Source organism: Salvelinus sp. IW2-2015, linkage group LG1 (genome assembly GCF_002910315.2).
Source record: "Salvelinus sp. IW2-2015 linkage group LG1, ASM291031v2, whole genome shotgun sequence".
Lineage (NCBI taxonomy): Eukaryota > Metazoa > Chordata > Actinopteri > Salmoniformes > Salmonidae > Salvelinus > Salvelinus sp. IW2-2015.
This window is the reverse complement of record NC_036838.1, coordinates 37,246,833-37,274,826: the sequence shown is the minus strand read 5'-3', so window position 1 is coordinate 37,274,826 and position 27,994 is coordinate 37,246,833. Positions and strand designations below refer to the sequence as shown.

Sequence of the window (27,994 nt, the reverse complement as noted above, 5' to 3'; positions counted from 1 at the left end):
TACCCTCCAAACTCGTCATTAAGCTCGAGACCCTGGGTCTCGACCCCGCCCTGTGCAACTGGGTCCTGGACTTTCAAACAGGCCGCCCCCAGTTGGTGAGGGTGGGAAACAACATCTCCACCCCGCTGATCCTCAACACTGGGGCCCCACAAGGATGCGTTCTCAGCCCTCTCCTGTACTCCCTGCTCACCCATGACTGCGTGGCCATGCACGCATCATGCACAATTGAGAGCATCCTGTCGGGCTGTATCACCGCCTGGTACGGCAACTGCTCCGCCCACAACCGCAAGGCTCTCCAGAGGGTAGTGAGGTCTGCACAACACATCACCGGGGGCAAACTACCTGCCCTCCAGGACACCGACACCACCCGATGTCACAGGAAGGCCAAAAAGATCATCAAGGACAACAACCACCCGAGCCACTGCCTGTTCACCCCGCTATCATTCAGAAGGCGAGGTCAGTACAGGTGCATCAAAGCTGGAAGCGAGAGACTGAAAAACAGCTTCTATCTCAAGGCCATCAGACTGTTAAACAGCCATCACTAACATTGAGTGGCTGCTGCCAACATACTGACTCAAATCTCTAGCCACTTTAATAATAAAAAATTGGATGTAATAAATGTATCACTAGTCACTTTAAACATGCCACTTTATATAATGTTTACATACCCAACATTACTCATCTCATATGTATATACTGTACTCTATACCATCTACTGCATCTGGCCTATGCCGTTCGGCCATCGCTCATCCATATATTTATATGTATATATTTTTATTCATTCCTTTACACTTGTGTGTATAAGTTAGTTGTTGTGAAATTGTTAGATTACTCGTTGGATATTACTACATTGTCGGAACTTGTAGCACAAGCATTTCGCTACACTGGCATTAACATCTGCTAACCATGTGTATGTGACCAATAAAATTAGATTTTTTAATTTTAAATTTTTATTAAAAAATATATATTATCATTTTTATTTGTTTTGATTTGAGTGACATCGGGCCCTTCTCCCCGATTGCTCAGTTTGGCCGGGCGGTCAGCTCCAGGAAGAGTCTTGGTGGTTCCAAACTTCTTCCATTTAAGAATGGCCACTGTGGCCCCTGTGTTCTTGGGGACCTTCAATGTTGCAGAAATGTTTTGGTACCCTTCCAAAGATCTGTGCCTCGACACAATCCTGTCTCGGAGCTCTACGGACAATTCCTTCTACCTTATGGCTTGGTTTTTGCTCTGACATGCACTGTCAACTGTGGGACCTTATATAGACAGGTGTGTGCCTTTCCAAATCATGTCCACTCAATTGAATTTACTACAGGTGGACTCCAATCAAGTTGTAAAAACTTCTCAAGGATGATCAATGGAAACAGGATGCACCTGAGCTCAATTTCGGGTCTCATAGCAAAGGATCTGAATACTTATATAAATAAGGTATTTATGTTTTGTTTTGTAATTCAAAATTCAAAAGGCACTCGCACATATGAGCTATCTTTTTTGCAGGTGCATGGAAACAGATGTATGAGATGAGAAAAAATAAGAAACATGCACACTGGTCTTGATAGTGTAACTGCTCTTTAATAAGCTGTATCACTGCTCGTTAATAAGCTTTACGTATCAGCCTAAAGGCCTTCGTCAGAGCTTTTGTGAGTTTTTTTCATTAGCACCCTTATGTAGCCATAGCTCACCGACATCTGTTCAATGCATCGAATGGTGTTGGAGTCGAGGGAAAATAAGTAAGGGTTACCAAATATCACAATGTGCATTTCATAAATATTCTAAAGGGTGTACATAAAACGTATTTAATACGTCTGTAAAACCACAATGAGGACATCAACCCATCAAGAAAGTTTTCATAAATCATTGGGTACAACGCTGTACCGATACGTAAGCTTATTAAAGAGCAGTAATACTATCAAGAGCAATGTGCAAGTTTCTTTTTTCTTTTTTTTCCTACATTTGCAAACATTTCTTAAAACCTGTTTTCACTTTGTCATGATGGGGTATTGTGTGTAGATTGCTGAGATGTTTTATTTAATTTAATCCATTTTAGAATAAGGCTGTAACGTAACAAAGTGTGGAAAAAGGGAAGGGGTCTGAATACACTCCGAATGCACTGTACATTTTTGTTGTAGACCCAGACAAAGTCACATGATTCAACTCATTGAGGACTTGATGATTAGTTGACAAGTGTACTTGTCCAGGGCTACAAGTTAGGGAACACTGGCCTAGGTGATATCAGGCTGAAATAGTGAGAGTCTTCATCTCATACACAGGGTCATCTCAGAATAGGAATAAGAATATAATCTTATGTTTCTAAACCGCCTCAGTATTTATTTGCACCACCACTCAATCCCTCTCTCCACCACACTACACTAATCCTCCCATTCAGTCAGTTTATGGACAAGCACTCTCTCTCTCCTGGCCTTGTGCTGTCCCCCTTCGTCCTCCCTCACGCTCCCCGTACGTTAGCTCACATGCCCTCTCACTCTATCTCAATGAACTGGCATCTCCATGTTCTCCTTTTCTTTCTCTCAGTTCTTCAATGCTGGGTAAAGTCCTCCTTCCATCACTTCCACCTTCTCAGTGACCAATCATGATAAACATCCCAAACTGCCAGCCAGCCAGCCAGCCAGCCAGCCAGCCAGCCAGCCAGCCAGCCAGCCAGCCAGCCAGCCAGCCAGAACAGACAGACAGACAGACAGACAGACAGACAGACAGACAGACAGACAGACAGACAGACAGACAGAACAGACAGACAGACAGACAGACAGACAGACAGACAGGCAGGCAGGCCAGGCAGGACAGACAGACAGACAGACAGACAGACAGACAGACAGACAGACAGACAAATGGGCGCTGATGTCCATAATGTCCGTAGTGCATTTGGCTCATGCTTCCTCATATCCTAATGGTACCACTGACAGGCAGCCCACAGACAGTAGGTCTATTCACCAGTACCTAATCTGTGTTAAAGGGATGGCAGAGCTCCTGATGGACCTAGTGAAGCAGCCTATTCATGGCAGCTCAGCCCGGGGACGTCTCTGCTGACCGTGAAGGGGAGGTAAAGGTAGGGCAGTGATGAGAGCCCTAAAGATTTACATATTTATTGACCCTCCTGAGTCATGGAGAGTTTCAGTGGTCAGAATGTGCTGTTGTGTAAACTGTGGAGTTCTGGGAGGAGTTAAGAGAAAGGAGTGAGTGAGTAGACATTTCTAGCCCTGACCTAGTCCCCCTATCACTTCATAAAGCCGTCCTCTATTTCTTCTACTTCCTTCCTCTGAATTCTCCAGTCTCTCCAAGCCTGATCTAGACTAATCCAAAACACCCTATTCTGATCTCCAGTCCTTCTTTACCTCCCTCTTCCCTTCCCTTGACAGCCTCCCAGCCTTCCCTGGTTTCTGTTCTATCCACAATTACCCACTTCTCCTCCCTCCACCTCTCTCTGCCCCTAGGTCTGCTCCCTACCCCTGCTACCCAGCATCCCTGTAGGCCCTTACTCTAACCCCCACACCATAGTCTTCCACGGACCTCTACTCTACTAACCCCACTCCACCCACCCCTCCAGCCCTTCACCCCCAGCCCTGACCCTGTTTTCAGCTCTCCAGTGAATCTGTGGAGGCATCAGGCTGTCCGGGGCTGACTGCTGCCTCGCTACTTGATCACTTCCAAATGCGGCCTGGAATAGCCTACACTATTGATCCCACTGGGCAATGGCTTTCTAAAGGTTGTTTCCCAGCTATCACATTTGGTTTCTTGGAAGTTGTGGGAATGTACGTTTTTGGGTTCCCATTGGTTGTGGAGACGAAGATATACGTTTCCTGCCCGGTAAAAAGATTATGTTTTTTAAACGTTCTTAGAACCGAAGTGAACATTTTGCCTGTTCTGGGAAGGTACATTTTTAGTTATATGGTGGTTCAGAGAATTTTATACTATGGTTCCCTGAAAGTTTTCCTGGGAGGTTTTATTAACGTTCTGAGAATGGTTGAGAATGTTCCAAAGCCAAGCAACTATCATGCACCCCTTCCAGAATGTTTTGGGAAGGTTGTATGCAAAATAACCATAGGACAACCACTCTCTCATCAAGCTCTAAGAAACATATGGTTCTCAGAACATTATGTGATAGCTGGGTTAGTTTTAACCCACCAAGCATTTACAGATGGCAACGTCTTTTGGTTGTCTTTTTTTGGTGCAGTCTGGACCGGGCTTGATTTCAACGTCAACAAACGTCCAGTCCAGACTGGCCTATATTTGGCCCAAACATAGACATATATAATTGGTTCAGGTTTGGTCTGGTCTGGACCGGCATTGCTTTCAATATCCATAGAAGTCCGGTCCGGACCGGCCTATATTCAGTCCAAACATACAGAATACAGTACATTACAGTACAGTACACAGTACGGTAAAGAAAAGTTGAGTATAGTACAGTACAGTACAATATAGCAGAGCACAGTATAGTAAAGAAAAATAAAGTATGGTGTACTGTATTGTACCCTACTTTACCTTAATGTACTCTACTGAACTAAACTGTATTGTACTCTACTCTACTGAATTAAACTATACTGTACTGTACTGTACTCAATTAAACAATACTGCACTGTACTCTACTGTACTGAATTAAATTACTGTTCTGTACCGTACCATACCATACCGTACTGTACTGTTCTCTACTGTTCTCCACTGTACTAAACAGTGCAGTACAGTACTGTGATGTTCAAACTTGTGAAACATAGCCTAGAAGTCTGATTTGTTCAGACTTTGATCTGGTCCACGCCAACCAAAATGTGTACTTGTTTGGGGGTGGAGCTCATTACAATAATACCCAGCATGCTTTGTAATGGTTTGTTTCTACAATTACATTTTGGTCATTCAGTAGGACGCTCTTATCCTGAGCAACTTACAGTACAGTCAGTGCATTCAACTAATGTATTACAGTCATAGCATGAAAATAAATCTGTAACCGTTACAGAGAATGTTATTGTAGTTAAAGTGGTCTGTTGATTTAGTCTATGGGCTTGACTATTTCGAACATCATCGCTGTCAGTTTTAAAGCTTTTGAAAAAACTAACTTAAGTGCATGGGACAAATGGGAGCAATAATAAATACTCTGTTGCGATCTTTAGTTGGCTCCTCTTACCTGTATTAAGAGGCTTGAAAAATTATTATGATATCATTTTTACTTAATTGAGAATGTATTTGCAATTTGGCGATAGAATAAATGACTGAAAAGTATTTTCAACTTTCATCCAACACCTAAAATTCACCTGACTTCAACATCTGTAAAATACATACAGTACCAGTCAAAAGTTTGGACACACCTACTCATTCAAGGGTTTTTCTTTATTTTTACTCTTTTCTACATTGTAGAATAATAGTGTAGACACCAAAATCATGAAATAACACATAGAATAATGTAGTAACCAAAAAACTGTTAAACAAATCTAAATATATTTTGTATTTGAGATTTTTCAAAGTAGCCACCCTTTGCCATGATGACAGTTTTGTACACTCCTACTGATTCCATATGTGTTATTTCATAGTGTTTATGTCTTCACTATTATTCTACAATGTAGAAAATAGTACAAATAAAGAAAAACACTTGAATGAGAAGGTGTGTCCAAACTTTTGACTGGTACTGTATTTTCGACATCTGGAGAATACGTATTTTCGACGTCCGGAAAGGATGTCTTTCCACCTTTCATTCAACACCTAAAATGTCATTTTGCTTACTGGGAAGGTGGTCGACAGGTTTCTCCTGTTTAGAGATAGAGGGAGAGAGTGTGTATTTGTGTGCATGTGTACAATGATTGACAAGGCAAATTTGATCTTGGAAGTTAAGGTTTGGGTGAAGTTGAGACAAATACACTGAATATACTGTACAGCATTCCCAGATTGTATTTGTGGGAGAAATTGTTTTGTTTGATAAACATAAAAATTCTCCTCTGGTTTGGTTGATGACTCTAACATTGCTTATGTGATCTGTTTGAATGTTCATGCTCTAATATCCTATTTCTTTGTTGCGTTAATCAATAAGCGGTTGCCCAGGTTACATGAGGAGAGACTTGTTGTTTCTGACTTTACATCTATTTATGGTTCATTCTCCTTCGCTTCCTCTGTGGGTCAGGATTCTCTCTCTCTCTCTCTCCCTCCCTCTTTCTCTCTCTCCCTCCCTCCTTATTAAATATGAATGGGGGTTTCAAAGGGAGTTCTTTCAGCCTCAGTGCCCGTGCTTGACTAACAGGGACATGAGTGGTCTGACAGCTGTAGTCTCTCTCTGTTCTCTCAACCAACACAGAATCAGTCTTCGAGTACAGAGCTCTAACAAAGGACTGCAGTGTCCACTGTCTGCTCAAAGTGCGTGTTTGTGTGTGTGTGTTCTCTTATACACATCTAGATGTGTATAAGAGATGTGTGTGTGTGTGTGTGTGTGTGTGTGTGTGTGTGTGTGTGTGTGTGTGTGTGTGTGTGTGTGTGTGTGTGTGTGTGTGTGTGTGTGTGTGTGTGTAATCCTTACCAAACTGTGTGTGTCCCTGTTCTGCAGCAGGTCAGATAGGTAGCTGTGGCAGAGGGTGTGTGCTGGAGAGTACGCTGCTGGACTCACCAGACCATCATTCCACCCCTGCACATCACACAACATACACAATATAGCACACACAAACACACTTAACATATTCTGGTTACTTCAGCATGCATATTGTCATTGGTAGAGCCAGGAGTTTGTCCTGAACAGGTGATGTAACTAAAACCATACACTGCAGTATTATAGAAACCCCTGTGTGGATTCCCAGGCTATATTTTGTATTTGTATTTATTATGGATCCCCATTTGCTGCTGCCAAGGCAGCAGCTACTATTCCTGGGGTCCAGCAAAATTAAGGCAATTATGCTATAGTAGAGAGTGAAGCCTCACCAGGTCTCCATCAGTGCAGGGGAGGATAGTGTAGTTCTCCCCCTGCTCCAGAGGCCTTCCTAGGGCCTGGCTGAGAGGTAGATGGGTAGAGGGTTGCTTCCCATCCAGCCTGTGGACCTGCCTGACCCCCTTCCCTCCCCCTCCTCCCACACTCAGCTTGCAGACGGGCATGGTAAGCCATTTCTTCAGGGCACTGACAGAGTGCCGCGATCCCCCTGGGGAGGAGGGAGAGCAGGGTCTGGAGCTGCCCGAGGCCTGGGGGGCTATGGAGCCAACGGAGGGGGTAATGCTGCCCTCACTGCCCGCCGCCGAGTATGACTCTACAGACGAGAGAGAGAGAGAGAGATATGTTTTGGTTATTCAGTCATTGAAGTTATTGAGTCCGACAAAAATGATGGATGACTCCCACTTGTACTTGATGTAAGTGCAGGTTTTCCTGTTGGTTATTTCCTTTGAATACCTTGGAATTATAGACTAATGTAATGACATTACTCGTTCCCCCTGTAATACTAACTTCAGCAACCAGGCCCTTTAACAAATGCTTTCTAACCCACACAGAGCTCTCAGGTGGATATTGCCTTTCCACCTCACAAAAAACGTGCTTCAATTTCCTGTTTTAAGCCGATAAAGTATTTCTACCAATGCAGCACAGGGAGTCACATGCTGGGACGAAATAAACCACATTCTCTGACTGTGTGGAAGTGACAGGTGGAAACTCACTCCACAGAGTAAGGAAACAAACTAAAAGAACAAGATACTTCAGAGATGTATTTGGACAGCAGCGCTATCTGTTTGTTTGCTGTGTACTTCCTACAGCACATTGGAAGGCAGTGGATGAGGAGAAGGGTACTGCTTTGAGGCGGGCTTAGATAATAGTCAACAAGAGGGGTGGGCCGTGGGTAGTGGGGAGTAGGAGGCGTTCTAAATTAAGCTATGGAGAGAACTGTTGATTAGACATCCAAAATTAGTTCATACATGACAGCCATCGAGTCAGCCTGCCGATGTGATGTCATCACTTAGAGTGAAAAGGAATGTCTGCAACTCTGGTATGCTCCGTTGGTGATTTAATCAGACACACAAAATACAACATTTCGATCCAAGTTGGATCTTCGTTAGGTCATCATGATCCAACTCAGATGGAAACGTTGTCTTTTTTGTGTGTCTGATTACATCACCTTGGGAGCATACCAGAGTTGCGGATACATTTGATACGTTCTTTTGAGCTGCACCCGATAAGTTGGATGTGCATATTTCTTATTATTTCTTTTTTATCACTGAGAGAGAGACAGGAAGAGGAGGAACAGGAGATTTGCTAGGATTTATTGCCCCAAAATAACATAAATAACTGCGAGAAACCGTAAATTATAATACATTATTTATGTGAACAGCATGGCTTGGAATGTAACTGTTAAATGATATGCAATCTAAATCTGTCTTTTCTACGGCCTCTGCATGATGAATCATCAACACTCAGGGTGGGGACAGACAGCGCGTCTCAGTATGGAGCGCAGTTCACAACACATGTAGACCTATCATCTCATCATGGTAACTTTTTTTCTCGTGACAGGTAGGCCTACATTTGCTGCAGCATAGTCTATGCGACAGTAATATAAAGACCGAATGCACGTCTAATTTACCCAGCTCCATCTGGCTTTAGGGGGTCACCTTATTTTTTAATTGTAAAGAATTTAATCTTTTTTTGCAGCTGCAGAGTTTTAAAACAACCTATCACTGGAATATCGTTGCTTTAAATCAGTGCACGCGCGAGCACTCTGTCATTCTCTCTCTTTCCATCAACTCAATTCAAATTGCATCCAAATAGATAATCCTGTTCTAGATTGATATATAGCCCTATATATAGATGTCCTAGCCTACCTCATTCAGGTAATAAATTAAATGCAGTATTGGCCTTATATTTAGCTAATTCATGATGGGTTATGCATAATAAGCTTCTAACTTACAGCCTCTGACTCTTGCGCAATATACACGCTCCTTTGCTCCGCTGACCTCTCTACTTAAAAAACACTCCTTAGCTCTTGGAGTCCCATGCAGGAAAAGCTAGACTAGAATAACTTGCTGGACATTTATTTCTTTATTTTGCATTTCTTATACCAATAGACTATTCAAAGAGGTACGCAAGCTCTTGTTTGCTGAATGTTAAATACAGCAGCCAGTCACAGGTAATTTGAAAGAAGAGTGAATAAACGATGGCGGTAGGCTATAGCAGTTATTTATTCAGACCCATAACCATTCAATCTTCTTGAAGAGAAGTAAAAGCATGCTGCATCTAATTATAGTTCTATATTATTCAAGGATGTCATTGGAATGATGAAGATAAGGACAATGAAACATATTTAATTTAACTGTTGAAAGCGAGGAAGGAATGAAGCAACAATAGAGAGAGAAAGAGAAGGTAAGTTAATAACATTAGAGGAAATATTATGAAAGGTATATATATATACAGTACGTCAGCCTACTAATTATACAAATACGCCCTATTATATTTCAAAATGTAAATCAAATTCGCTACCCTATACTTGTAACTTTGCAGGCCACATGTGCTGCACCAGAATCACATGTTCTCTCCCTGCTTTATCATGGGTTGAATGATGTGCGTAATTCCAGTCCATATAATGCAGTGTAATACAATACAGTACCACAGTCCACACTCAAAAATCTTAGCCTTCTGCAGCTAGTTTCATGTATTTCCCCAAGAGAGCATATAGCTCGCTACATCTATGGGCTTTTATGTTGTGCTTAATGTGCAGTAGCCTATATCATATATGTATTGGATAACGGCACAGTCATTTGGGCTTTTTTGGGCTTGGGATCATTAAATGTCTTTAATGTAGGGCTCATAAAATGTATTTCATGTATGGCTCCTCAGGCTCAGGTAGCATTAGGTTAGAATTTTCGAACAAATCTCAAATTAAATCCAGACAGGCCTATTTCTATGCTTTATAATGCTTTTGAATGACACTTCTGGTTTTGGCGGGAAATACTGGGTTACCCGGGAGAAAAGTGATTTATTCTCGGGATGGAACATTTGCAAAATACTGGGAAAATATTCAACCCTAGTGTGGAATGAGTCCACAGGGAGAAAGGGGTAAACATACTGGAGATGGTTTATGTTAAGACATACTGTATATGTCCTCAAAGAGAGTATGGTTACCATGCTGCAATGAGCCCAGCCCACCTCGTCCTCTCTCTCAGTGGGGTGAGGAGTTGATGTTTACTGAATGTTGTATACTGGCTGACCCCAATGTATATTTGGATTCCAGTGAGACATTGCAATGACAGTGAAAATGAGGAAAGGAAGGGGTATGATGTCGGGGGAAAGAGAGAAAGAGTGAGAGGAATTCAGAGGCAGGAGATGGCGCGATGAGCACACCGTAAAATAGTTTGAGAGGACAGAAGAAGACAAGATGAAAGAGTCTGGTTCTCTTGGAAGACGAATGAGGCCTTGAGAAAACACACAGTCAGTAAGAGCAGTCTGGCCGAGACACTGTCTGTCTGTTCTGTAGTGATGAAAAAGAAGCTGATGTACCGTAAATCACGACAGCCAAAGCCAGCCATAATCACACACTCGGTCCTACCCATAATATCCTGTCCTCCTAGCCTAGCATTAGTGGGCTAATAGAAGTGTTGTCACACACTCACACCACAGAATGAATTCATCTCACTAAGCCTCTAGACTAGAGAAAACAGTATGATCTCACACACACTGCTCTGGTTAGGCAGTCCCAACAATAACGTTTGATTCTGTTCTGCTGATCTTAGTGAAGGCTTAAGCTCTTTGTGGCTCTTTGCTGTCACTTTGGCTACCTCCCAGAATCTAACTATGTCCTGTCAGCATATTGATGTAAGCTGTAATCATAATAACAGGGCCTCAGGGGCCCAGAGAAAAGCTGAGACTCAGAGCTCTACACTAAATGTCTGACGCAGCCCTTTTTTAGGAGACCGTGCTGCCGGTAACACCATTAATAACGTGGCAATTTTTTGGGCCCTGTTCTCTTTGGTGGAAAATGGCCGTAATGTTCTGCTGAATGTGGGTTTTGAGTTTATTTATCTACATAAATGTATGTCTGTTAAAATTGGTTGCACCTACATCAACTTTCCCCCTCTTTATATTAAACAGTTGCTGCTTTACACGTCATGCTTTTACAGGTCAAGTAAGATGGACCGAAGATCAATCCGTTAAATAACGACACATTTCCCAGGAAAGTGCAGCCATTCATTTTAAACCCAGAACTCATATGGGCCATTGTAATTATAGTAATGTATCATCTAGCACTTCCTGCCGTGCTGCTGTGGACAACACAAACTAATTTCTATAATGGGCTGATGGATGGGAGGAGGGATTAAAGAGGGGAGGAGTGGGAAATTATATTAATTCAGTTTGATCTGTCCTAGCCCCACACTGAACCTTTGAGTCGCCAAATAGTATGCGAGACCAGTGATGACACAGAGTGTCAGTGAATAGGAAAATTGGTGGTAAATGCAAGAATGTGGCCCATATGTCATATCCACATGGGAGGCTCAGTGGAGAGAGGCGAGTGAGAGGGAAAGCTGTGACAGGAGCAGAGAAGTGCCAGTGGATGGAACACTCTGAACCACTGAAACCTGTCCGGTCCCCCCTGAATCACAGAACCACCGAGAGCAAGAGAAAGAGAAAGAGAAAGAGAAAGAGAAAGAGAAAGAGAAAGAGAAAGAGAAAGAGAAAGAGAAAGAGAGATTGGGTTGGGGCAGAAGAGGGGCAGTCCAGTCCCATCCATCATACACACCACAGACAGTCAGGCTGTGTGTGTGTTCACCACATACCCTACCTTATCCTACAGTTCCTGGAGACCAGCAGTAGGCTAGCCTAGTGGGAAAACAGACCCACTGGTTAAGAAAAACAACACACACCCCAGCTACCAGAGAGCTAAGCAAACTGGAAATCATCCTCCCTCCCTTCCACTCCCCACCTCTCCAGGTGACTCCATGACACACTGTACGTTGAGCGCATGAACACACACACCACCCTGAGCAAGGGGCACGTCTCCCCAGCACTCTGAACAAACAGCCATCTGGCCTCCTAAGGTCATAATGGAAATGCGATATGATGCTGTTTATTCCATTTCCCATTTGGTCACATGAGTCCACTAAGAGCAGGAACGTCTTTACAGTAATGTTAGATACTGTAGGTACAGTACGCTAGGTACACTCTGGTAAGTGTCTCATTTGAGAAGCGGCTTTCTCAGAAGCGGTGGCTTTTAGCGGTGGTTAGAGCTGGTGGTGACGTGCGAATCCTGGGTGAAGCGAGCAACTGGGATCATGGTGTTTGTTTGAGATGCTTACTTTACGTAATCAGCCTTTTTCCTTTCAGTGGAGAGGGTGTTTGTGTGTGTGTGTTTGTGTGTGTGTGTGTTTTGAATGGCAGAATGTTTTAGTACCCTACTCCAGGTGACAACAGAGGGTTCTTAAATCCACCTTGACACACCTATCCAATAAGTTCATCTATACATTCATATGAAGAATGCCACTGCCAACTCCAGCGCAATGCATCAAATGATTGCTCTTTAATATTATATATGTGGTGTCTTAAAGAATATATACGGCTGTCATGGTGTTCTTCGGCTTGCAAGCCCCCCCTTTTTCCTCCAAACATAATGATGGTCATTATGGCCAAACAGTTCTATTTTTGTTTCATCGGACCAGAGGATATTTCTCCAAAAAGTACGATCTTTGTCCACATGTGCAGTTGCAAACCGTAGTCTGGCTTTAATATGGGGGTTTGGGGGCAGTGGCTTCTTCCTTGCTGAGCGGCCTTTCAGGTTATGTCGATATAGGACTCGTTTTACTGTGGATATAGATACTTTTGTACCTGTTTCCTCCAGTATCTTCACAAGGTCCTTTGCTGTTGTTCTGGGATTGATTTGCACTTTTCGCACCAAAGTATGTTCATCTCTACGTGGTACGTGGTACCTTCAGACGTTTGGAAATTGCTCCCAAGGATGAACCAGACTTGTAGAGGTCTACAATTTTTTTTCTGAAGTCTTGACTGATTTATTTTGATTTTCCCATGATGTCAAGCAAAGAGGCACTGAGTTTGAAATACATCCACAGGTACACCTCCAATTGACTCAAATGATGTCAATTAGCATATCAAAAGCTTCTAAAGCTTCCTAAAGCTTAAATCATTTTCTGGAATTTTCCAAGCTGTTTAAAGGCCCAGTCAATTTAGTGTATGTAAACTTCTGACCCACTGGAATTGTGATACAGTGGATTATAAGGGAAATAATCTGTCTGTAAACAATTGTTGGAAAAATAATTTGTGTCATGCACAAAGTAGATGTCCTAACCGACTTGCCAAAACTACAGTTTGTTAACAAGAAATTTGTGGAGTGGTTGAAAAGCGAGTTTTAATGATTCCAACCTAAGTGTATGTAAACTTCCGACTTCAACTGTACACGTGTAAGGTGACTACGCATCAGGATATATGTTAAACAGTACTGAAGCAGCAGCGGAAATGATGATTGTTTGTGCATATGTGGAGAGTCAGTATAAATGTGTATGCATGTTATGAGTGTGTTGGAGTGTCAGTGTGCGTGAGTGTGTAGAGTCCTGGGTGTGTGCATAGAGACACTGAAGACCTTGAAGCTCTCGACCCGCTCCACTGCAGCCCCATCAATGTGGATGGGGGCGTGCTAGCCCCTCCATTTCCTGTAGTCCACAATCAGCTCCATGGTCTTACTGACGTTGAGAGAGTAGTTGTTGTCCAGGCACCACACTGCCAGGTCACTGACCTCCTCCCTGTAGGCTGTCTCATCGTCACCGGTGATCAGGCCTACACCGTTGTGTCATCAGCAAACTTGACGATGGTGTTGGAGTTGTGCGTGGCCATGCAGTCGTGGGTAAACAGGGAGTACAGGAAGGGACTAAGCACACACCCCTGTGGACCCGCCGTGTTGAGGGTCAGCGTAGCGGAGGTGATGTTGCCTACCATCACCATCTGGGGACGGCCCGACAGTAAGTCCAGGATCCAGTTGCAGAGGGAGGGGTCCAGTCACAGGGTCCTAAGCTTGGTGCTGATCTTGGAGGGGACAATGGTGTTGAACGCTGAGCTGTAGTCAGTGAACAGCATTTTCACATAGGTATTCCTCTTATCTAGGTGGGTGAGGTCAGTGTGGAGTGCAATTGAGATTGCATCATCTACGGATCTGTTGGGGCGGTATGCAAATTGGACTTGGTCTAGGGTGTCTGGGATGATGATGGTGATGTGTACCATAACCTTCCTTTTAAAGCACCTCATGATTACAGATGTGAGTGCTACAGGGCGTTAGTCATTGTGGCATGAAGCTTTAGAGTTCTTAGGAACAGGAATGATGGTAGTCAGACTGGGACAAAGAGAGGTTGAACATTTCTGTGAATATGCTTGCCAGCTGATCTGTGCATGCTCTGAGAACGCTCCCTGGAATATCGTCTGGCCTGAGGCCTTGCGAATGTTGACCTGATTAAAGACCTTACTCACGTCGGCCTCGGAGAGAGAGATCACCCAGGCCTCTGGGTTGGTGTGGCCCGCAAGCACGGTACGTGTTGTTATTGTCAAAGCATGTATAAAATGCATTGAGTTCGTCTGGAATAGAGACATCGTTGGGCAGATCACGAATGTGTCTTCCTCTGCAATCCGTAATAGACTGTAGCCCTTGCCACATGCAGCGGGCATCAGAGCGTGTGGTGTGTGATTCTACCTTATTCCTATATTGTTATTTTGCTCATTTTATTACTCTGCTGTGTACTACTTGTACTTGTTCCTGTCCTCGGCCGTAGCTTCAGGGTTGTCTGAGATAGTCTTGTGTGTGGTAGCCCTGTCCTTTAGTTTAGTGCCAATTTTTGTGTTAATGCAGGGCTTTTGATTGGGGAAGCAGAGAACCTTCACTGTGGGGACAATATCAGCGATGCATTTCCTTATGAAGCCGGTGACGGAGGTGGTTAGCTCGTCTATGTTATCGGTGGGGTCTCAGAACATAATCTCCCCTAGCAAAGCAGTCCTGTAGCATAATCTCTGATTATGATGACCATTTATCAACAGAGTGAGTCACGGGTACTGCTTCTGCTTGTTAACAGGAAGCAGGAGTATGGACTCATGATCTGATTTGCTGAATGGCGGATGAGGGAGGATCTTGTATGCTTGCTTGTGGGTAGAGCAACAGTGGTCTAGGACTTTATTGCCAATAGTGGTGAAAGAGACGTGCTGATGGAAGTTGGGCATCACATGTCTGAATGATGCAGAATTAAAATTGCCGGTGACAAGAAAGGCAGCCTCCGGATGTAAGTTTTCCTGCTTGTTTATAGCCTCGTACAGTTTGTTAAGTGCCAGCTTGTTATATATCTTGTCCTGAGATGGAATGTATACAACAGTCACGATAACAACTGAAAACTCCCTCGGGAGGTAGAAGGTTTCGGCTTTTGACCATCAGATATTCCAAGACAGGTGAACAATGAGTCGAGATTACCACTGCGCTCGATTCAGCACACCATTAGTTGTTGATGAAGAGGCAAACCCCTCCCCCTCTCGATTTCCCTTACTCTACTGTCCTGTCCGCTCGGCGAATAGAGAATCCATTGAGTTGGATAGCCATGGGGAGTATCTTGTCCGAAAGACATGTTTCATAAAAGCAGAGAATATTGCAGTTAATCGAGTCCCATTGGTAGCAAATCTGAGTTCGGAGGTCATCCATATTATGATCAAGTGACTGTACATTGGCCAATAGACTAGAGGGAAGAGGTGGTCGGTTTTCCTTTTGCCTTAATCTCGCCAGGACTCCCCCTCTCTTGCCTCTAACGCAGGCGTTTCCTCTTGATACCCAGAAAATTGGGTTGTAATTACAGAAAGAGCCCAGGGCAGATGAGTCGAAGTCGAAGTTGAAGTCGGAATTGGGGTAAGTAACTGCCGATCTGATGGTAAAAAGTTATAATCGGTTACAAGAAATGATAGGGAAAACATTTTGTGAAAGTAAAGTAAAGGAAACACCAAATTAGATAAGTTGGGTCGGAGCTCGCAAAACAGTGGTCATCCAGTACGGCACCATCTTATTAATATTACAGTATTACAATACGCTAGGTACGCTCTGGTAAGTGTCTCATTTGAGAAGCGGCTTTCTCAGAAGCGGTGACCTTTAGCGGTGCTTAGAGCTGGTGGTGACGTGCGAAGCCTGAGTGAAGCGAGTGACCGGGTTCATGGTGTTTGTTTGAAATGCTTACTTTACGTAATCAGCCTTTTTCAAACAGAGCAACAGCTGGGACGCCATCCGGATCACAACCGGAATGTCATGAAAATGATGTTTCCGGTCAGTGGAGGGTGTGTGTGTTTGTGTGTGTCAGAATGTTTAGTACAATACTCCAGGTGTAGACAGAGGAGTCTTAAATTCACCTTGGCACACCTATCCAATACGTTCATCTTACACATGAAGTGCCACTGCCAACTCTAGTGCAACGCATCAAAATATTGCTCTTTAGTATTATACAGTGCCTTCGGAAAGTTTTCAGACCCCTTGACTTTTTCCACATTTTGAAACGTTACAGCCTTTTAAAAAAAATATATATATTTTTATCCTCAGCAATCTACACATAATACCCCATAACAACAAAGCAAAAACAGGTTTTTAGAAATGTTTGAAAATGTATTAAACATTTTAAACAGAAATGCCTTATTTACATAAGTATTCAGACCCTTTGCTATGCGATTCGAAATTGAGCTCAGGTGCATCTTGTTTCCATTGATCATCCTTGAGATGTTTCTACAACTTGATTGGAGTCCACCTGTGATAAATTCAATTGATTGGACATGATTTGTAAAGACACACACCTGTCTACATAAGATCCCACAGTTGACAGTGCATGTCAGAGCAAAAACCAAGACATGAGGTCAAAATAATTGTCCGTAGAGCTCTGAGACAGCATTGTGTCAAGGCACAGATCTGGGGAAGGGTACCAAAACAATTATGTAGCATTGAAGGTTCCCAAGAACACAGTGGCCTCCATCATTTTTAAATGGAAGAAGTTTGCAACCACCAAGACTCTTCATGGAGCTGGCCGCCAGGCCAAGCTAAGGTGACCAAGAACTCCTCAGTAAAAGGCACATGACAGCCTGCTTGGAGTTTTCCAAAAGGCACCTAAAGACTCTCAGACCATGAGAAACAAGATTCTCTGGTCTGATGAAACCAAGATTGAACCCTTTGGCCTGAATGTCAAGCGTCACCTGGCACCATATCTACAGTGAAGCATGGTGGTGGCAGCATCATTCTGTGGGGATGTTTTTCAGCGGCAGGGACCGGGAGACTAGTCAGGATCGAGGGAAGATGAACTGAGAAAGTACAGAGATTCTTGATGAAAACCTGCTGCAGAGCGCTCAGGACAATGACCCTAAGCACACAGCCAAGACAACGCAGGAGTGGCTTCAGGACAAGTCTCTGAATGTCCAAGAGTGGCCCAGCCAGAGCCCGAACCTGATCGAACATCTATGGAGAAACCTGAAAAAAGCGGATCTGCGGAGAAGAATGGGAGAAACTCCCCAAATACAGGTGTGCCGAGCTAGTAGCGTCATACCCAAGAAGCCCTCCTGTGCCTGTATCTGGGTCATATCCTGAGTCGTGATATAAAGAAAATGAAAAAGTCCAGGCCCTGATCATAAACAGAGGGCATTATTTGGTGTGTGTTAGGAAAGTGTGTCAGAATGTGGTGAAGCAGTGAACACAACATACTGAGTATTGCTTCATCTTGACAATTCATCAAGAGCAGCTGAACCAGGAGAACTCCCCTGGTTCCATCTAACTCACAGCAGAGGCTTTCACACTGATGAGAACAGCGAGGGAGTGCCAGCACAACCACACTTTATCACCATCATTTCCTTTTTAATTACTCTGTATCAGGTTTATTTGTACATTTCCCGGAAGTGATGAGCTCATACACGCACACACACACACACGCACACACACACGTAATGGGTAATAAGTCTGAGTTTATGTGCTGCAGTAGTTTAGGAGTCGGAGGAATACTAAATTCACTGGGAGGGCTCTGTGTGTTTCCAAGCATGTTTTGCAAAACATTTCAATAACATATTCAGTCTTTCTCACTTTGTGTTTATAAACAGATCACTAATTATTGAGCCAAGTGAAAAGAGGGAAGAGAGAATGGGGAGGAGAGGAGAGAAATAAAATATTGTGTGTGTGATTAACAAAATGAGTGAGAAATTGGGTTGCTTGAGCAAGTTCGAGTAAAAGTCAGTGGCCTGGATAAGTACAAGTACTGCATAAAAATATCACCAGCATTCAGTTGAATTGCCAAGAATTTCTTTCAATTGTGACCTATTAAACTGTTAATAGGAGAGACTGGGGTTGGTTGTCAAATGGGTTGTTTTTCAAAGTGCTTATTACTCCCAATCTAGAGGGTTATGTTTAATACATTTAAGATTAAAATGTGTGAATTACTTGAAAGAACTCATCCACCTGCTCAGTTCCTGTCAGCATGACAAAATAATGGCATTGTCAATAGGTGTATTGGAGGCGAAGTCAGGTGCAGGAGAGCAGAGTATAATAAACAGGCACACTTTTATTATAGTTCCAAACATGAGAGACAAATGGATATATGAATGGAGCGGCAATGGCTAGAAAGCCAGTGACGTCGATCGCCGAACGCCGCCCGAACAAGGAGAGGAGCCGACTTCGGCGGAAGTCGTGACAGACATGAGTGGAATTTGTGTTTTTCATGAGATAGTAAAAACATACACAGTGCCTTCGGAAAGTATTCAGACCCCTTGACTTTTTCAAAATGTTGTTATGCTACAGCCTTATTCTGAAATTGATTAAATTGTTTATTTTCCCTAATCAATCTACACACAATAGCCCATAATGACAAAGCAAAAACAGGTTTTTAGACATTTTGAAAAACGTAAATATTATATTTACATAAGTATTCAGACCCTTTACTCAGTACTTTGTTGAAGCACCTTTGGCAGCGATTACCGCCTCGAGTCTTCTTGGGTATGACGCTAATAGCTCGGCACACCTGTATTTGGGCAGTTTCTCCCATTCTTCTCTGTAGATCCTCTCAAGCTCTGTCAGGTTGGATGGGGAGCGTTGCTGCATAGCTATTTTCAGATCTCTCCAGAAATGTTAGCTCAGGTTTAGGTCCGAGCTCTGGCTGTGCCACTCAGGAACATTCAGAGACTTGTCGCGAAGCCACTCCTGCGTTGTCTTGGCTGTGTGCTTAGGGTTGTTGTCCTGTTGAAAGGTGAACTTCGCCCCAGTCTGAGGTCCTGAGCACTCTGGCGCAGGTTTTCATCAAGGATCTCTATTGTACTTTGCTCCGTTCATCTTTCCCCCGATCCTGACTAGTCTACCAGTCTCTGCCGCTGAAAGAAATCCCCATAGCATGATGCTGCCACCACCATGCTTTACCGTAGGTATGGTGCCAGGTCTCCTCCATATGTGACGCTTGGCATTCAGGCCAAAGAGCTCAATCTTGGTTTCATCAGACCAGAGAATCTCGTTTCTCATTGTCTGAGAGTCTTTAGGTGCCTTTTGGCACAGTCCAAGCAGGCTGTCATGTGCCTTTTACTGAGGAGTGGCTTCCGTCCGGCTACTCTACCATAAAGGCCTGATTGGTGGAGTGCTACAGAGATGGTTGTCTTTCTGGAAGGTTCTCCCATCTCCACAGAGGAACTCTAGAGCTCTGTCAGAGCGACCATTGGGTTCTTGCTCATGTCCCTGACCAGCTCTAGGAAGAGTCTTGGTGGTTCCAAACGTTTTCCACTTCCAATGATGGAGGCCACTCTGTTCTTGGGGACCTTCAATGCTGCAGAGATGTTTGGGTAACCTTCTCCAGATTTGTACCTTCACACAATCCTGTCTCGGAGCTCTACGGACAATTCCTTCGACCTTATGGCTTGGTTTTTGCTCTGACATGCACTGTCAACTGTGGGACCTCATATAGACAGGGGTGTGCCTTTACAAATCATGTCCAATCAATTGAATTTACCACAGGTGGACTCCAATCAAGTTGTAGAAACATCTCAAGGATGATCAGTGGAAACAGGATATACAGTTGAAGTCGGAAGTTTACATACACTTAGGTTGGAATCATTAAAACTCGCTTTTYAACCACTTCACAAATTTCTTTTTTACAAACTATTGTTTTGGCAAGTCGGTTAGGACATCTACTTTGTGCATGACACAAATTATTTTTCCAACAATTGTTTACAGATTAGTTTCCCATTATAATCACTGTATCACAATTCCAGTGGGTCAGAAGTTTACATACACTAAGTTGACTGTGCCTTTAAACAGCTTGGAAAATTCCAGAAAATTATGTCAGCTTTAGAAGCTTCTGATAGGCTAATTGACATAATTTGAGTCAATTGGAGGTTTTACCTGTGATGTATTTCAGGCTACTGTACTTCAAACTCAGTGCCTCTTTGCTTGACATCATGGGAAAATCAAAAGAAATCAGCCAAGACCTGGTAAATGGTAAACCTCCACAGGTCTGGTTCATCTTGGGAGCAATTTTCCAAATGCCTGAAGGTACCTCGTTCACTCTGTAAAACAGTAGTATACAAATATAACACATGGTACCACGCAGTCGTCATACGCTCAGGAAGGATACGCGTTCTGTCTCCTAAAGATGAACGACTTTGGTGCGAAAAGTGCAAATCAATCCAGAACAACAGCAAAGGACCTTGTGAAGATGCTGGAGAAATAGGCACAAAATAATCTATATCCACAGTAAAATGGTCATATTTCGACATAACCTGAAAGGATGCTCTGCAAGGAAGAAGCCACTGCTCCAAAACCGCCATTTATAAGCCAGACTACGGTTTGCAACTGCACATGGGACAAAGATCGTACTTTTTTGAGAAATATCCTCTGGTCTGATGAAACAAAAATAGAACTGTTTGGCCATAATGACATCATTATGTTTGGAGGAAAAGGGGGGGCTTGCAAGCCGAAGAACACCATCCCAATCGTGAAGCACGGGGGTGGCAGCATCATGTTGTGGGGGTGCTTTGCAGCAGGAGGGACTGGTGCACTTCCCAATAGTGGCATCATGAGGTAGGAAAATTATGTGGATATATTGAAGCAACATCTCAAGACATCAGTCAGGAAGTTAAAGCTTGGTCGCAAATGGGTCTTCCAAATGGACAATGCCCAAGCATGCTTCCAAAGTTGTGGCAAAATGGCTTAAGGACACAAAAGTCAAGGTATTGGAGTGGCCATCACAAAGCCCTGACCTCAATCCTATAGAAAATTTGTGGGCAGAACTGAAAAAGCGTGTGCGAGCAAGGAGGCCTACAAACCTGACTCAGTTACACCAGCTCTGTCAGGAGAATGGGCCAAAATTCACCCAACTTATTGTGGGAAGCTTGTGGAAGGCTACCTGAAACGTTTGACCCAAGTTAAACCATTTAAAGGCAATGTTACCAAATACTAATTGAGTATATGTAAACTTCTGACCCACTGGGAATGTGATTAAAGAAATAAAAGCTAAAATAAATCATTCTCTCTACTATTATGCTGACATTTCACATTCTTAAAATGAAGTGGTGATCCTAACTGACCTAAGACCGGGAGTTTTACTAGGATTAAATGTCAGGAATTGTGAAAAACTGAGTTTAAATGTATTTGGCTGAGGTGTATGTAAACTTCCGACTTCAACTGTATGTGCCTTCAGGCCACTACTCTACTACCACATATCTACAATTCAAAATCCATGTGTATGTAGAGTGCATGTCTTATCATGTGTATGTGCGAGCATGTGTCTGTGCCTGTGTGTGTGTCTCTTCACAGTCCTCGCTGTATTTTTATCCGTTTTTTAAATCTGATTCTACTGCTTGCATCAGTTACCTGATGTGGAATAGAGTTCCATGTAGCCATGGCTCTATGTAGTAATGTGCGTCTCCCAAAGTCTGTTCTGGACTTTGGAATTGTGAAGAGACGTCTGGTTGATGTTGATACATGGCCGACGTATAAACGATGTAGAATATAGAATGTAGATATTCAAAATACATCTGTGAGACGTCTTGACAATTAGCAAACGATGTCTAAACTGCATCTTCCCGATGCATCATGTATACATCCGTTGGGCAGAGAAATCTGTGCCATCTGGGTTTATTGCCTCTCTCTCATTTGTTCTGTCTCACACCCACACGCATACACACACATTTATTCAAACGGCCATATGTCTTTCTCAAGGCATTAAATGCTGAATTTTGTTAGGAATATCGTTCCATCAAAAGGCTTTCTAAGACTCTGTATATTATATTGTTTCATATCCCCTGTTATAAAAGGAATAAGCTACTAGCAAACATTGTGACAACCAACCCCGTACTTTGCGACAACCAACCCCGCAATGGGGCTGGTTGTCAACAGTGGACAGAGTGTGTTTGATGGCTTATAACTCCATGTTGGAATACTATATGAGAATAAAAACGGTCCCCATTTCAACCCAATACCTTTCTTTCTATTAACGTTGAAAAGAGTCTTGTAAGATATACTGGTGCTGAGAACTACACATGAGAGTAAAACGTGTGACAAGCAACACTGGTCTCCCCTACAGATTTTTCCATGATGAAAGGAGGGGACTTGATTTTGCCTTATAAGCTGATGACAAAGAGAGAAAATGCAGTGACATCACTGGGCATTCCCCCCCTATTTATGCACACAAATGATTGCATCTCTGACACTGAGGTCACTGACAGACAACAGCTGCTGAACAATGTTCACATCAACACACAGACAGTCACATTACATTTCCTTAGATGAACTGGGAGAAGGGTGGGGGGATAAAGAGAGAGAGGATGAGAGAGTGAGGGAGAGACAGAGAGAAGGAAGCGACAGAGAGCGAGAGAGTGGGGAGGGGGGAGAGAGTCTTGAGATGACTAACAAACACCAGGGGGTTGGGAAGGGAATAGAGGTCAAGGATCAACAGGAAGACACAGAGGAATAGAAAACTACAAGTACGAGGAGAGTGTCCTAAGAGTGGAGGATGGAAAGACAGAGGAGAGAGAGAGTGGAAAGGGTGGAAAGAGGGATAGAAAGCTCCAAGAAGAGACAAATCGGACCCTAACACTCAGCCATGTCAATAACACACACATAAAATCAGAACCAGGCTTACCACGGGACAGAGAGAGAGCTAGGAGGGTGGCGGATAAGGAGACCCATCCCCTCTCCCTCTCTCTCTCTCTGAGTATACACACTTTAATACCATGGTGATGGTGACCTCACTCAGACAGGGTTATTTTAAAACGCCAGGCAGGCAGCGTTAATTATCACTGTCACATTAACACGAGCATTTTCTCACTGTCTGACAGGCTTTATGATAATTACAGTAGAGAGAAATAGGAGCTCACCAAGAGGAATGGTGGTTGAATACACTGGGATCTCCATCATGGCCTAGAGACTATGCTGTCCTTCTACATTAACTATTCAATTAGTATATTACGACTCCCTCACGACACAATGCTTGCTAGAGTTATCCCTCTATAGTGTGCACATAAGTTTACAGTGCCTTTTTGAAGTATTCAGATCCCTTGACTTTTTCCACATTTTGCTACCTTACAGCCTTATACTAAAATGTATTAAATAGGTTTTTCCCCTCATCAATCTACACACAACACCCCATAATGTCAAAGTAAAAACAGGTTTTTAGACATTTTACCAAATGTATCAAATATAAATGACTAAAATATATATTTACATAAGTATTCAGACCCTTTACTCAGTACTTTGTTGAAGCACCTTGGAAAGCGATTACAGCCTCGAGTCTTCTTGGGTATGACGCTACAAGCTTGGMACACCTGTATTTGGGGAGTTTCTCCCATTCTTCTCTTCAGATCCTCTTAAGCTCTGTCAGGTTGGATGGGGTGTGTTGCTGCACCTTGTAAATAAGGTATTCCTGTTTTTTATTTTTAATGCATTTGCTAAAATTTCTAAAAACCTGTTTCGCTTTGTCATTATGGGTTATTGTGTGTTGATTGCTGAGGATTTTATTTATTTAATCCATTTTATATTAAGGCTGTAACATATTTTTTGTTTAAAGTCAAGGCGTCTGAATACTTTCCGAAGGCACTAGACGTCCCTTCCCTGTCCAAATGTCTGTCTGTGTGTGTATTTACACACACCTTCTATTTGCAGTGTCTCTGTCTCTGCAGCATGGACAGAGCTGCTCTTTAATCGTCCCGTCTCCCCCGCTCCCGTCCCCCCCACACACACACTGGGCATTAAGCTCTCTAATAGATCAGTGTTATCTTGGTGGTGCAGAAGTGGATCGTCCCAGTCAGAAGTCAGATTATAACAGCCTGATGTTCTTTACTGCACTACGGCACAGAGCACTTGTTCATATGGCACCTCCCTGCACTTTGATGAAAACAACTGTGTCCGTGTCCCTAAAGGCACCCTATTCCTATGGGCCCTGGTCAAAAGTAATGCACTATATAGGGGATAGGGTGCCATTTGGGACGCAACCCACTTATTTTATGACCTATCACCACCACAATCTAGCCTGTACTGTGAAAGAGACTATTCACTGTCTGTCTGCCGTCAGTCTGTGTTCTCATCATGTGGCTTCCATTACTCTGGATCTATCTCTCCACATGGCTAGCCTAATGCTTTTGATGGCTCATAAAACAAGAGAGATGGCCTTATGATGAGAGCAAAGACATATCGCCCTCTACACTGACGCTAACTGACACTGGACCAAATGTACTATTGTATGCCTACTCATTTGGCCCAGTGTGAGAATAATTTAATATCAAATCAAATTCATTTATAAAGCCCTTCTTACATCAGCTGAGATCACAAAGTGCTGTACAGAAACTCAGCCTAAAACCCCAAACAGCAAGCAATGCAGGTGCAGAAACCCAGCCTAAAACCCCAAACAGCAAGCAATGCAGGTGTAGAAACCCAGCCTAAAACCCCAAACAGCAAGCAATGCAGGTGTAGAAACCCAGCCTAAAACCCCAAACAGCAAGCAATGCAGGTGCAGAAGCACGGTGGCTCGGAAAAATCGAATCAAAGTTTATTTGTCATGTGCGCCGAATACAACAGGTGTAGACCTTACAGTGAAATGCTTACTTACAGGCTCTAACCAATAGTGCAAAAAAGGTATTAGGTGAACAATAGGTAAGTAAAGAAATAAAACAACAGTAAAAAGACAGGCTATATACAGTAGCGAGGCTATGAAAGTAGCGAGGCTATGAAAGTAGCGAGGCTACATACAGACACCGGTTGGTCAGGCTGATTGAGGTAGTATGTACATATAGATATGGTTAAAGTGACTATGCATATATGATGAACAGAGAGTAGCAGTAGCGTAAAATAGGGGTTGGCGGGTGGTGGGTGGGACACAATGCAGATAGCCCAGTTAGCCAATGTGCGGAAGCACTGGTTGGTCGGCCCAATTGAGGTAGTATGTACATGAATGTATAGTTAAAGTGACTATGCATATATGATAAACAGAGAGTAGCAGCAGCGTAAAAAGAGGGGTTGGGGGGGGGCACACAATGCAAATAGTCCGGGTAGCCATTTGATTACCTGTTCAGGCATCTTATGGCTTTTGGGTAAAAACTGTTCAGAAGCCTTTTTGTCCTAGACGTGGCACTCCGGTACCACTTGCCATGCGGTAGTAGAGAACAGTCTTTGACAATTTTTAGGGCCTTCCACTGACACCGCCTGGTGTAGAGGTCCTGGATGGCAGGCAGCTTAGACCCAAATAAAATAAAAGTTTATTTGTCACATACACATGGTTAGCAGATGTTAATGCGAGTGTAGCGAAATGCTTGTGATTCTAGTTCCGACCATGCAGTAATATCTAACAAGTAATCTAACCTAACAATTTCACAACAACTACCTTATACACAGAAGTGTAAAGGAATAAATAAGAATATGTACATAAAAATATATGAATTGTTATGTATGCCAATTACGTCTTGATATGGAAAGAGGCAGATTAATTACAGATATGTAATGATGAGATGAGTACATGTGGGTATCGTAAAATTATATAAAGTGATTTTATCATCCATTTTTCCATTATTAAAGTGGCTGGGTTGAGTCAGTATGTTGGCACAGCCTCATTGGTGCATTGGTGCTTGTTAACAGCTTTCTGATGGCCTTGAGATAGAAGCTTTTTCAGTCTCTTTGGTCCCGCTTGATGCACCTGTTACTGACCCTCGCTCTTGTATGATAGCGGGTAGACAGCAGTGGCTTGGGTGGTTGTTGTCCTTGATGATCTCTTTTGGCCTTCCTGTGACATCGGGTGGTGTAGGTGTCCTGGGGGCAGGTAGTTTGCCCTGTGATGCGTTGTGCAGACCTCCCACTACCCCTGGGAGAGCCTTACGGTTATGGGCGGGAGCAGTTGCCGTACCAGGCAGTGATACAGCCTGACAGGATGCGGTCGTTTGTGCATCCTGTAAAAGTTTGTGAGTGTTTTTGGTGACAAGCAGAATATCTTCAGCCTCCTGAGGATTAAGCGCTGCTGCGCCGCCTTCACCACGCTGTCTGTGTGTGGTGGACATTATGTTTGTCCGTGATGTGTACGCCGAGGAACTTAAAACTTCCACTTCCTCTCCACTACTGTCCCGTCGATGTGGACCCAGTGATGTACGGGCCATACGCACCCTCGTAGGCCGATTGCCGCCGGCTCTGGAGGCCGGAGCAATTGCCGTACAGACAGTGATGCAACCAGTCAGGATGCTCTCTGATGTTGCAGCTGTAGAACTTTTGAGGATCTCAGGACCCATGCCAAATCGTTTTAGTTTCCTGAGGGGAATAGGCTTTGTCGTGCCCTCTTCACGACTGTCTTGGTGTGTGTTGGACCATTCTAGTTTGTTGTTGATATGGACACCAAAGAACTTGAAGCCTTAACCTGCTCCACTACAGCCCCGTCGATGAGAATGGGGGCGTGCTCGGTCCTCCTTTTCCTGTAGTCCACAATCATCTCCTTAGTCTTGGTTACGTTGAGGGATAGGTTGTTATTCTGGCACCACCCGGCCAGGTCCTCTGACCTCCTCCCTATAGGCTGTCCTCGTTGTTGTCGGGGATCAGGCCTACCACTGTTGTTGTCGTCTGCAAACTTAATGATGGTGTTGGAGTCGTGCCTGGCCATGCAGTGGTGGGTGAAGAACGAGTACAGGAGGGGACAGAGAACGCACCGCTGGGGAGCTCCAGTGTGTTGAGATCAGCATGGCAGATGTGTTGCTCACCTACCCCATCCCACCTGGGGGCGGCCCTTCAGGAAGTCCAGGATCCAGTTGCAGAGGGAGGTGTTTAGTCCCAGGATCCTTAGCTCTTTACGTGAGTGATGTGCTCTAGGGCTAATCTAGGTGGTAGTTGAGAAAGCTAGGCTATAGTTCAACGCCCGTGAATATGCTATTCTCCCTTCACAGTTAGGAAGCCTGTTCCTTATTTGGTCCAGGCCTCGCTGGGACTCATAAGGGGTGTGAGCAGTTAGCAATAGTAGATTGCATCATCCTGTGGATTCCTGCTGGCGTTATGCAAATTGGAGTGGGTCTAGGGTTTCTGGGATAATGGTGTTGATGTGAGCCATTACCAACCTTCAAAGCACTTCATGGATACGGACGTGAGTCCTACGGGTCTGTAGTCATTTAGGCAGGTTGCCTTTGTGTTCTTGGGCACAGGGACTATGGTGGTCTGCTTGAAACATGTTGGTATTACAGACTCAATCAAGGACATGTTGAAAATGTCAGTGAAGACACCTGCCAGTTGGTCAGCACATGCMCGGAGCACACGTCCTTGTAATCTGTCTGGCCCCGCAGCCTTGTGTATGTTGACATGTTTAAAGGTCTTACTCACTCCCTAGAAATATAATTTGTCACACACACAACAATGATTACGTGTAAAAAAAAATGTGGCTGTTGATAAAGTATACATATACAGTTAATTCGGAAAGTATTCAGACCCCTTGACTTTATCCACATTTTGTTACGTTACAGGCTTATTCTAAATTAGATAAAATTGTTTTTATCAACCCCCTCGTCACTCTACACGCAATACCCCATAAAGACAAAGCAAAAACAGGTTTTTAGACACTTTTG

The 27,994-nt window shown here is 43.6% G+C and overlaps 1 protein-coding gene across 1 annotated transcript in view; it reads right to left on the bottom strand.

The window, feature by feature from the left end:
• The window catches only part of LOC111975393 (rho guanine nucleotide exchange factor 25), a 55,282-nt gene that overhangs the window by 20,845 nt on the left and 6,443 nt on the right, over window positions 1–27,994 (bottom strand). Inside the window, exons 2-3 of the mRNA XM_070442895.1 lie at window positions 6,904–7,223; window positions 6,509–6,613 (exon numbers count right to left, since the gene is read on the bottom strand). Of these exons, the coding sequence (XP_070298996.1) occupies window positions 6,509–6,613; window positions 6,904–7,223 (425 nt within the window). The remainder of the gene's footprint in view (window positions 1–6,508; window positions 6,614–6,903; window positions 7,224–27,994) is intronic.